At 29.5% G+C, this 13,294-nt stretch overlaps 1 protein-coding gene across 2 annotated transcripts in view; it reads left to right on the forward strand.

Moving 5' to 3' along the window:
- The window catches only part of LOC127276976 (acylamino-acid-releasing enzyme-like), a 369,586-nt gene that overhangs the window by 271,421 nt on the left and 84,871 nt on the right, over positions 1-13,294 (forward strand). For both annotated transcript variants that reach the window (XM_051297734.1, XM_051297735.1), the window contains exon 12: positions 10,965-11,044. In XM_051297734.1, the coding sequence (XP_051153691.1) occupies positions 10,965-11,044 (80 nt within the window). The remainder of the gene's footprint in view (positions 1-10,964; positions 11,045-13,294) is intronic.

A 13,294-nucleotide genomic window follows, 5' to 3' on the forward strand; every position in this document is an offset into this window, starting at 1 on the left:
TCCACTGCTTGATGCAATTGGCAAAAGAATATGAATATGTCTATATTAGTGGTACATAGTTATTGGTGCGATTCCACAATAGTATTGAGCTGGCTCAAATTGGAGCTTTGCACGCTCAAAACATTCGACAGTAATCGTGTTACTGAAATTCAAAACTTAACTTGTATAGGAGATTAGCATCATGTCTCCTTGCAGCATAATCCTGCTGACATGCTGTCAAGAGGTATCAAACCAGTTGATTTAGAGAATTCTTCACTGTAGTGGCATGGACCATCTTGGATGTTGGATGCTGAATTGAAACTTCCAAGATTGAAAGAGTTATCGATGAGTCCCCCAGAGTTGAGATCTACGGCTCAATTGTCATCAACTGTACAAGTTAACACGTCCCTAATTCACTTCGAAAAATATTCTAATTTAAAAAGGATAAAAGGGATTGTGTCTTATGTTTATTGTTTTATCAATAACTGTAAGGAACCTAAAATAATGCGAAAAATTGATCAGGTTAGCTTCGAGGAATTAAACAGAGCTGAAAATTTCTTAGTCAAAATCGCTCAAAGGCACTGCTTTTCACAAGAAATTCAACACTTGGAACAAAAGCGTACAATCTACATTAAATCTACTATTTTAAATTTAAATCCCTTTTTGCACTCGGGTGGTTCTCTGAGAGTCGGTGGTCGTCTCGAAAATTCCGAATATGATTTTGATAAAAGGCATCCCAAGATTTTGTCATCAAAGCACCCATTGACGCGATTAATTCTTTTAAATGAACATAAAAGGTTATTACATGCTGGACCGCAAGCATTGTTATACAGAGTTCGAGAGAAATATTGGCCTGTATCGGGTAGAAACTTGTCAAGAAAGATCGTTCATGACTGTATAATCTGCGCTCGAGCAAATCCCAAGTCATTTTTTCCATTAATGAGAAATTTACCTAACGAACGCGTTACACCGTCACCAGCGTTTCATATTACTGGCGTGGATTACGCTGGTCCCTTTTTTATAAAGGATCGCAAGGGTAGGGGATGCAAAACGTCAAAATGTTACGTGGCTCTTTTTATTTGTTTCGCGAACTGAGCTCTTCACCTTGAATTGGTCTCGGATTAAACTTCAGATTGTTTTATTCTTGCATTACGCAGATTTGCTTCCCGTTGGTACATGCCTGCGAAAATATGGTCTGACAATGGCACTAATTTTTTTGGGGCACACTCTGAACTAAAAGAAATAAGTAAATTTTTTAACAAGAACGAAAATCACTTATCCGGGCGTTTTATCGTTACTTATCGTTTTATCAAACGAAAAATTTAATTGTAAATTTATTCCTGCTTATTCACCTCATTTCGGCGGTATATGGGAGGCAGGGGTTAAATCCACCTAATGGCATTTAAAAAGAATAATGGGAAGTACTTTGTTAACTTTTAAAGAATTTTATAGCTTGTTGGCACAAATAAGCGCAATTTTGAATTCCCGACCTTTGTCCCCTTTATCCTCTAGCCCGCTCGATCTGCAACCACTAACACCAGCACTTCCTTTTTTAACCATTGTAAGCGTCTTTTACACTCACACGCATTTTGTCATGCATCGCATTACTAAATCAAAAAAAATTGTTAAAATTACATTTATCAGAGTTTTTTTCATGTACAGTCCATTTTACGCAAAAACAATTATCATTATTTATACTTTCTAATTACTTTAAAAAATGATTATTTTTCAATTTTGTAATAATAATTGTTTTTAACAATATTAATAACCATAGGACAAAATAGCCCGTCGGTAGTTCTAGGTATGCCGATTCAAATCTCAGGTTCTAATAATGATAAAAATCTGAAATTTGGTATGCAGATTAAAATCAACAAAAAAATAAAAGTCAGAAAATTTCAGCCCTCTAGCTAGTCATTAACGGAAGATACACTAGAACAAACATGCGTGACGGGACAATTTGGAATGTCAGTAGTTCTAGTGGTAATACAAATTAGTACTAGTTATATATTCATTAGAATACTCTAAAATGAATAGAAAAATATTTTTATAGATATTTTTGAATTTGTTCACCTTCAGAATAAATAGACAACAGATAATTTTTTAATTTTCACTCCAGCAGTACAAAGACTTTTTTTAAATACTATGCTAAATTTATTGAAATAATATAATGCAATAAAAAAATTGCTTTTTTACTTCTAAAAAAGTTAACATTGAAATGTGAAAGGCATATTTTGGTCGTCTTCAGGTAACCAAAAATTACATTTCGAAAAATGCTAGTTCTTTCTTGGAATGTTTGCAAGCAGTAATTTTCTGATACTCATTATTTTTGTCCGACATGTTTAATTATTATTATTAATTTTGCAAACATAAACCGAGCAGAATGCAATTCTTGCAAAGTAGAATACAATAAGGCAAATTTAAAGAAAAACAAAAATTACTTTTTTTATTTATTACTAGAAGATCAGTTAAAAAGGTTAGTTAATACTAAGCATTTCTTGCAATTTAGAAAAAACTGTGACGAGTGTGACATTGTGAATAGTGTCTATTCAATAACCATTTTTTGTAAGTCAAAGATCACTGAAGCTAAATTCGCTGAAGCTAAAAAAGCACTTTGCACATTTGTGAACAATATTAATATTCTTTACGTCAAGGAATATATGAAATTCAATGTGTATATTCTTTTACATATTCCTGAAGCGGTCACAGTTTTGGTGCTCTTTAAGCTTGGTCGACGTTCCCATTTGAACACTACAATGGTGTTTTGAAGAAGTTTTTTCATGGAACTCAATTCATTCCTGGACAAATCTGTAAGTTTTACTCGAGATTAAATGTTTGCTACAATTTTCCTTAGAGCACACTTCTGAAGTAGAATGTATAAAGATACATTCTGCTTCAGAAGGATTCTCTAAAGAAAATTGTAGCACGAGGGGAAAGAAATTATTCTGCACCTTGATGAAGGAGTGTACAATAAAGAAATGTATTTATTACGGCGATTTTTTAAGAATCTTTGGGTTTTATTTATAAAAATGTGCTGTACCACACATCTAACAATAACAGAATAATGAAGAGAAAAAAATTGTAGAATTGAAACGTTAGATGGGCCTTTTATGAGTATTTCTGATTTGATAATTGTAAAACTTACTGTAAACTGTAATTGTAAACTTACTAGTAATGAATACAAACATGTTCTACTTGGTAAGGAATTAGAAAAACAAGACAAAATTTTATGTAAAGTTGGTAGCGTTTCTTCTAATTATTTTTCTTGTATCGCAAAAGAAACTAACAACATTATTTCTTGTCCTGTTCTTTTAATCAAGACTAAATGTGTTAAGGTTCGTTATAATGAAACTGAAATTTATATTGAACCTTTAGTAAACCACATGGAGACGGGCTAAGTACAACTATAAATTTTGCAAATTAAGTATTATCAAAGCAAAGACAGAAAAAAGAAGCTTTCTATATTTTTAAAATCATCGACCGTGATAAAAGTTTAAAGTGTAAAAATGTTCAAAAAATTGATGTACATAGCAAACTAAAATGATTTTAAACATAATTTTTATTTCTCAATTTTTCGGAAATACACCCCTCAATTTTTTAAAAAGTTCATAGTAACTTTGTATTACCTTGCACAAACCGTCTGCAAAAGATATTATACAAAATATATCTTTTAATTTAAAATCAACGTCTTAAAATTTAGAAAGTTTCCTCTGGAAGTATTTAAAGTAACAACCTATGTACAAAAAATAAGTCACTAGTCTTTTAAAAAATGATGAGCTACATGTTAATTTGTTTTGTTATAAAAATTATGAGTCACAAAACTTTATATTACTGTAAGATTCCTTAATTTCATATTTAATTTTTTCAATTTTTGTAAAAAAAATTAATAAAGATAAAAATTACCATTTTTCAATTATATTTTTTCATTGTTTCATTAATAGAATTCACAAAAGTATATACACATTACTTGTAACATTGTTAAACTTAATTTTTTTTTATTCTTTCTGAAGGCGAATTTAGTAAGTACTGGATGTTCAGTACTTAATTATATACTTCTTTTAATACTTATTTCAGTACTTGCTCCAATACTTTGGCCAATACTTCTTGCAGTACTTTTTTCAATACTTCATCCAGTACTTCTTTTTCATAAGGGTAAGAAGCCTTTGCCAAGTTGTGTCGTGATGGGTGCTGGGACAGATTTTCAATAATCATTTATTAATACTTGAGATTGTTAAAAATGCTTTTTGCATTGGTCTTGCATAAGTCTTGTTTGACACATAATTAAATGATCTTTCAAATAAAAAGGAATTAACTGTTTATCTTAATTCCTTCAGATGTCATTAATTATTTAAATAATTATTATTATTAATTATTAATTTAAAGTCCGTTCATCCGAAATAATTCATATAAGGCTGGTTGGATGCTAATTGCTGTAAAATATTTCAATTTCTATTAATTTTAATTAATTAATAATTATCTCAAAAGCAAAAAATTAGTTATTCGCCAAATTTGGCACATATCTTTGGCTCATATTAAGGAATGTTCATAAATTTTTCCTGCTTAAACGGGTCCCGATAACAAAGTTTAAAAATAAATTTTATTTTTTAAATAAATAAATTAAAACATTTATTTTTTCAAAATTAATTTTTTTTAACTTCAATATTTTCTGAGCAAAAAAAATTTTAGAAATTTTTTTCTCGGACTAAAAGTGAAAAAGTTATGAGTAATTGAAAAAAAGTTGGAATAAGTTTTTAGTGCAAATATCTCGAAAAATAATAAATATTTTTTTCAAAATTTTAGAGTGCGCGCGTGTAATCAATTGTTCCTATCTCAAGAACTATAAAAGATCCCACTCTGAAAATTACATATTTTGTAGTAGAAAATTAGTCAAGCTTTCCATTGAGATAGTTCAAAAAAATCCGATTTTGAGATATACGTAAATTAACATTTTGAAATTAATAATTAATTAATTAAATTAAGAACGTTTTAATTCAAAAAGTATTTTATCAAATTCAATAATAATTGATTTTTAAACTTTCACTAACAATGACAACATTTTAGAAAAGTATGGATTAAATTCGATAAATTTTAATTTTTTTCAGACATTTTAGGAATTTTGCCTCATATAGGGCTCGTTGAATGCGAAAGTACGTCAGCTTTCAATTGGTAGCTACAGAATTGCAATTAATTTATTTATTTCTAAAATATTTTATTTTTTATTAACATTAATTAATTAATATCTCGAAAATAACAAAAAAACATCTGAATATTTTTTGTGGTAAAAATACACATTTTTAGCTTTCAAAAAAAATAAATGAATGGAAAAAAGACCGAACAAAAAAAAAGTCAAAAAAAATTTTTGATTTTAAAAAAAGGGTCAAATTTTGAATTTTTTGGCACCATTCGAAAGAGCAGGAAAAAACCTTCCGAAAACATATAGGTCAAATATTTTTTCTTTTTTATGTTTCAAAGTTACAAGTCTTCAAAAATTCACAGTTTAAATTTTTCAAAAAAATTCCTCTCATACAGTTTTTGAAAAAACCTAACAATACTTCGTGGTTAAAGGACTCACCTCTAGGGCTAAACTATGTGCAAATTACAGCCCTATCAAATCAACTTTTTTTACTAAGTACACTACAAGAATTTTACCCCATTTATGTTATAATTATAATAATTATTATTATGAATTTATTTAAGCATTTGAAAAAATGTTTAATTTTCAAAAAAGGGTCAAAATTTGAATTTTTTTGCTCCATTCGAAAGAGCAGGAAGAAACCTTTTGAAAACATATAGGACAACATTTTTTTCTTCTTTCTGTTTAAAAGTGCAAGTCTTCAAATATTCACTGTTTAAATTTTTCAAAAAAAATTCAACCCCCTTCCTCTCCGACAGTTTTTGAAAAAACCTAACAATACTTTGTGGTTAAATTACTAACCCCTAGGGCTAAATTATGTGCAAGTTACAGCCCTATCCGATCAACTTCTTATTCACTCAGTTCGCTACAGGAATTTTACCCCATATATATTTTTTTGTAATTCATTTGTTCTTGTCTTTCTACAGTTTTATTTATATTTTCTAGTCACAATTTGTCCATTTGTATTTTTAAAATTTTATCTATTGACAATCTTTATTTTATATTTTGTTTAACCCATTGACTTTAAATCTATTTTTCTTTTCTTTCTTTTGTGCTGTTAATTCCGCTTTGTCATTGAAAATCAATTTTAAGATTGTTAACGTAGAATGTCCGCAGGAATAGGCGAAGTCGCATTTGTGTGTGCAAATAAAGAAAATTAAGCTATACAGGGCACTAAAAAGCAATGAAATGTGATAATGCTTACCAATAAAGGTGAAAAATACTGTTTGTCAAGTGATTTTCTCAATATTAAATAAAATAAACAGTATTGAAAATGTGACGTAATTCCAATTCAAGAAATGATGAAGTCTAATTCGCTGACAGAACATTTTCTCTGCGTTAAAGGTAACCAAAGGTGCTTACTTACCGACAAAGGCTAGTTTGTATATAAAATAATAGCGTAAATTAATAAATTAATTAAATAAAATTGAAAGATAATCATCAAAAATTTTTTAATTCAAACGTGTTTCGAATTAAATAATTGATTTCTTTTTATTGATTGTTTCTAAATATAAAAAATATTTAAATAATTCAAATTAAATTTATAAATATTCAAATTAAATAAAAATTAAATAAATATAAGGTAAAGTTAAAAAATTATTAAATAAATTGAAAAATATTTAAATTTTTAATTAAATGTTATTAAAAATATATTATTTATAAAAAAATTGAATGTTAAAATAATAAAAAACATAAAATAATATTGTTGAATATTGTTATGTAAAATTAATAAAAAATAATAATTCTATTATAACAGAAAAATTAGGAATTTTGCAAATTTTTAAAAAATGTCAGTGTTGTAGGTAGAATAAAAAAATGCATATATTTTTTATCATAATAATTACTCTCACACAGGCAATATCGGTAAGTAAGCACATTTTTTTTCCTTTAACGCAGAGAAAATTTTCTGTCAGCGAATTGGACTTCATCATTTCTTGAATTGGAATCACGTCACATTTTCAACACTTTTATTTTATTTAATATTGAGAAAATCACTTGACAAACAGTATTTTTCACCTTTATTGGTAAGGATTATCACATTTCATTGCTTTTTAGTGCCCTGTAAATCTTAATTTTCTTTATTTGCACACTTAAAAAGTTGTACGAATTGAACTGATACAATTTCTGAATTCAGAAATCGGTCCTATTCGTCAATTTGCTTTTCTCGAATTCAAGAAACGCCAGTCCACTTTGAAAACCACTAACGTCCAATTCTTTTTTTTACAGGATTATTAACCATTATCTTAGTACCTGTCAGAAGTAAGGTGTGTGATTGTTTTATTATTTAATATTTCCATTATCTCAAGTTTTACATTAGGTAAAAAGAAATCTCGAAGAAAACTATAAAAAAGCAATGCAAACTTGAACGACTTTTCTTGGAAGAGAAGGGTCTCCATACAATATTAAAACAAAAGTTGAAATTTCATTGACTATACAACTAAAATCCATGGTTGTTACTGAAAAGGTTTAATTTTACTTATATGAGTAACTCCAGGTCAACTGTGTCAACAAATTTTCATTGATTTTCTAAAATGTTAAACCTTTTATGAAAATCTGTAGTTTATAATAAAACAAAAAAACACTTTTAACCGTTTTTTGAAATTTTAAATTTTCGTTAGTTTTTTTTGCATAAACAAAATTTTACAACATTTTAAAGAAAAATTAATAACTCAACAACCGTTTGCAATAAATTAATTAAACTTATACTGATTATATAAAAAATTGCACTCTTTTCAATGAATATAATTGCAAACTTGTAAACCTAAAAATTCGATATTGTTAATAACAATTTTATAAACAATTTATATTATTTATGTGTTCTACCCCTCTGATTGTGATGAAACTTAAATGAAGTGTACATGGCAGTCTTCTCTTTAAGTTCAAAAAAGAAAAATGTGTATTTTCTACTAGAAGTGTATTAAACGAATTTTTTAGTGTGACACGCGCCATATCAAAGTGAGCGCCTGACCTGTCTAACAGCCAAACGTGCTTGAGCTTGATGCGCGAAAAGAAGTGGTTTACATTTTTTGTCTTTTAACAAAAATTCTACTACCGTTTCTTAGTTGAATACACCTGTGTTAACCCTCACGTGCCTAAGTTCATTTTTTGACGTTCGTACCTGAGCTGAGTCTAAGGGACCCAGCTGCTTAAATTCCATAAAAAACAAGACTCAATAGCAGGATATTCAATAATTTAATTCTAAATTATAATTGTAATATTTTGCGAATATAATTGCAAATAATATTTAATCTTTTGACACTCTAAGGTTCATAAATAGCCCACAAAAAGTCGCGTTGTGGCACCTTTTTCGACAGGGCGAATTTGAGTGTACAGTAAAAAAAAAGGAATTAATTTAATTTAAGTATTTCTGGGTATTCCTAAATTACAAGACGTCTGATTACAAATCAGACGTCAGATTTGGAAAATTTAAAATGTCGGACAAATTTTCAAAAATTAAAAATATTTCCTTGAAAATAGTTACTAGGAGGTTTTCGATGTCGCTAGTTGCAAATTTAAAGTCAGTTTTTCAAAATTTAAAATGGCAGATCAAATACGTCCGACAAATTTTTAAAAATTAAACATATTTGCTTGAAAATCGTTACTCGAAGTTTTTGGGGTCGCTGATAAAGAATCCGGTGTCTGTTTTTCAAAATCTGAATCAGATGTAAGTTTTTCAAAATTTAAAATGTCGGATCCAATATGGCGGAAAGGAAAATTAAAAATCAATACAATTTACTAATATCAGATGCGTAATCAGCGATCTTGAAAACCCCTGAATAACAAGTTTCAAGCATAACCGTCAAATTTAAAAAAATATATCCGCCATATTGGTACCGACATTTTGAATTTTGAAAAACTAATATCAGATGCGTAATCAGCGACCCCGAAAACACCTGAGTAACGATTTTTAAGCATTACCGAACGATTTTTTAAAATTCTTCCGCTATATTGGCTCGTCCATTTTGAATTTTCAAAAACGGACACCGGATTCGTAATTAGCGACCCGGAAAACCACCGAGTAACTATTTTCAGATAAATACTTTAAGTTTTTTCAAAAGTCGTCAACCATATTGGATCTGCCATTTTGAATTTTGAAAAACGGACACCGGATTCGTAAATTTTAAATATATATTATTAGATTCATTTTCTTTAGATTCCTTAAAGCCTAAGTGTAGCGTAGGTTGTAGCAACCCTTCTTATAGTAATATGGCGCAGCGGTTGGCGCTAGTCACAATGAAAAATTCGTTTAATACACTTCTAGTGGAAAATACAAATTTTTTTCTTTTTTGAACTTAAAGAGGAGACTGTCATGTACACATTTAATTTTACTTACAATTCTATCACTTTTACTTTACCTTCATTCACATAAAATTCAATAATTTTGTCAATGAGCGAATCATCAGATGATTGTTCACCGATCATAAAAAAATTAAGAATTAAACTAACACTTTTCTTTTCTGTTACTTTTACATAAAATGACACTTGTGGTTGAGTCCCCGATTTCACAATTCTCGGGTCGATCATCGACTTAAATATCCTTGAAGGAAGACATCAACATTTCTAAGAAAAGCAAAGATCCACTTTTAATAACAGGGACCTGTCAAAACACTGGTTGTCGCCATCTTTCGACACACATGTTATTGTGCAGCGCCCCTATCGGTGATCTTTCGAACTATCTTTTCGACCGACGATAATTAGCCAAATTACCGTCTGACGCGCATCGATTACCATTCGTGGATCTTTTGTAACTCGGGCGAGACTGACCACCTAGACGAAGCGCGACGCGATGATGCTGACGAACAGCCACTTTTTGTTCATTCTCGTTTTGGCGTTCGCTGAAGGGTAGTAACCTGCCAAATTTAGTGTTGTATATTTTTGTGTTGGTACTAATAAAATTTTAAACCATGAGACGAGGGTTGAGAGGACGTCAGTGTATCTCTGGTGAGTCTCGAATCAATAAATAGTATCATTTCCTGAAATATCTGATTGCCTAAAAGGCGTAACTTTGGATCTTGTTCTGTATAAAGCGTCTATTTTCACAGGCCCCTTCAGGACCTGTTTTACAATAATAATAATTAAAGTGTGTTCAAAATAAATTTTTGTGATTTTCCTGACCCACCCGCTCTCCTTGTTAACAGCTGGGATAGTATATTCAATTCACTAATTAATTGGTTTGGTTATTTTCCACAAAATAACCTGGCGTCTCGGGCAATAAATAAAATAAACAAATTGTAGCGGGTATTATACATAAATTAACAATTAAATTAATTAATTCTATTAAATAAATAACTAAATAAATAAAATACATATTATAGTATATATACTGATATATATCTCTTCTTATAAGTGTCTTCATTAACATTTATTTAAATAGGTAATAAACTTAGTTACATTCATTGTACATTTTGGGACGCATGAATATTTCCTTCATTAGACTTGACTGAATTTTTGTGTTGTGGAACATTTTTAAGCGCAATTAAACAATGAAAGCAGGTTTCAATCAGAAGTTCAGGTAACTGATGATTATTTTGACAAGATTCAATTCTTCCTTTTTTGTCTTCAATTCTTTATGATCCTAAAAATTACAAATTATCTTTTTAAATAATATAATAAAATAAATATGTAATTTAATTTAGAACTTCAAGCAAAAAATTAAAAAGTTGGTGGCATAATATTTTTAGACAGTTTTTTATAATATTATTTACTATTTGTCGAAATATGCAGGTTAGATACATACTTTTCAAAATTAATTTTAAAATTAAAGAACTTAAATCTGCGTGCAGAATAAATGTGTTAACTCAACTTAAAATTTACGTTATAATATATATATATATATATATATATTTATTTCCAGGATCTGTATAGAGCAGTTGTTTCAAGGAATCCCGTAATTGACATCGCAGCTATGTATACAATATCTGACATCCCCGATTGGTAATTAAAATAATCTTATCATTTGTATTATAAGAATTATATAAGATCCTCGCGGAACTAATTTATCTAATGTCTACCTAATTGGGTAGACGTTAGGTTGATCTTAGGTATAATGTAAAAAAACTTGATAAATCAGATAAAGTTGTTGAAAAAATTGTTGAGTGGAGAAATAGACTTCTTTACAGTCCATTTCTGTATTTGTCCTGTTAAACTAATATATTATCATTTAATTATTAATAAGAAAAGTATAATTTGTCAAACCTGTCACTTGAAATATGACCATGAGAGCTATAACAATTGTGACGACCCTCACGCGAGATTTTTGACTTCATTAACAAAAACTTCAATCGCGGATACGACTCGTAAAGAAAGCACAAAAAGGAGCGAAATCACCACAGATCAGTTGATGAAAAATCAATACCAGCAATGTAAAATTAGAAGTGGACAAAAGCTATCATATCATTTATTGACAGGCTGATTTTCCTATATCTTGATTAAATTAGATTAAATGTACAACACAGGTTATTTTCATGTTATTACAAAACTTTATTTTCATATACAGTGCAATTTTTATATAATAACGTATATTTTACACATCACAAAATGTGAACGCGATAAGTACGCAATGCTCTCTGAACAGTTTTTGCTACAAGCGGCGAGGCGGGCGTTTGGCGACTGATACGCAACTTACGCGCCACTTTGAATTTGGCGAACTATCGAAAGTCCGAGAAATTCAATTTGAATGTGCTAGTAATAATAGGAGGGAAAACCATCAACAACAACATTTAATTAATAGTAAGAACTAAAATGACTTGGGTCGTTACACAATATAGGTTTCAATTCCGAAATCAAGAACGGGCGCCAAGATTTTTAAAAAGTTACAAATCATAAACATTCATGCAATATAAAATATGCTATTTTTAGGGTTTCGTACACCTTCTGTGTACCAACGGAACCCTTATAAAAATAAACTTGCGTCCGTCCCAGCTACGACATCCCTCCCCCTAGCCGCTACAGTCTTGGATATAGATAGCTGAAATTTGATACACAGGTTTATTTTCACGTGTAGATTACAGGAAAAATATAGCGAGCCCAATTGAAAGTGATGGTTACGAACTATAAAAGAAAGAAATCGGTTTTCATCGAAAAAATTGCAAAAAAAGACCCTGTCCCCACTAATGTTTATTATTACAATGAGTATATTATCGTATACTTTTATGCATATTGATGATATCAATTATTAATTCTGTCAATTTAAATAAATTCAAATGATTAATTGTGTTAACCCTTTAAGGTACGAATTAATAATCGCAATATTATCCTTTAGTCATATATAATTTTTACATTTTTAATGTCGCTGATTACGAATTCAGTGTCAGATTTCAAAATGGCGGATCCAATATGTCAGACGACTTTTTAAAAAAGCAATTGCAATTCGCTTAAAACTTCTTACTCGGGGGTTTTCGGGATAGCTGAAAACGAATCCGGTGTCCGTTTTTTAAAATTCAAAATGGCCGATCCAATATGGCGGAAGAATTTTAAAAAAATCATTCCGTATCACTTGGAAATTGTTACTCGAGGGTTTTTGGGGTCGCTGATTACAAATCTGATGTTACTTTTTCAAAATTCAAAATGGCAGAACCAATATGACGGATATATTTTTTTAAATTTGACGGTTTTGTTTGAAACTCGTTAGTCAGGGGTTTTCAAGGTCGCTGATTACGAATCTGATATTAGTAAATTAAATTAATTTCTAATTTTTCTGTCCGCCATATTGGATCCGACATTTTAAATTTCGAAAAACTTACATCAGATTCGAAATCAGCAACCCCGCAAACCCCCGATTAACGATTTTCAAGCGAATCCGAACGATTATTTAAAAATGCGTCCGGTATTTTGCATCCGACATTTTGAATTTTAAAAAACTGACATCAGATTCGTAATCAGCGACCCCGAAAACCCCTGGGTAACAAGTTTCAAGCGAATCGCATTTGATTTTTTAAAAGTGGTCCGCCATATTGGATCCGCCATTTTTAATTTTTAAAAACTGACACAGAATTTGTTATTAGCGACCCTGAAAACCCGAATATAACATGTTTTAAGTGAATTTTTTTGATTTTTAAAATTTGTCAGTCAAATATTAATTTCTTATAATTTTTTAGAAGAAAAATCAATTTGTTTATAAAAATAAAATGCAGAATATGTGAAAAAAATTATAAAAATAATTCTAGACGTTTCTGATTGTAAAAA

This window comes from Leptopilina boulardi, unplaced genomic scaffold (assembly GCF_019393585.1).
Source record: "Leptopilina boulardi isolate dan_hultmark-lab unplaced genomic scaffold, ZJU_Lbou_2.1 LbouV2_162, whole genome shotgun sequence".
In the NCBI taxonomy this organism is placed as follows: Eukaryota; Metazoa; Arthropoda; class Insecta; order Hymenoptera; family Figitidae; genus Leptopilina; species Leptopilina boulardi.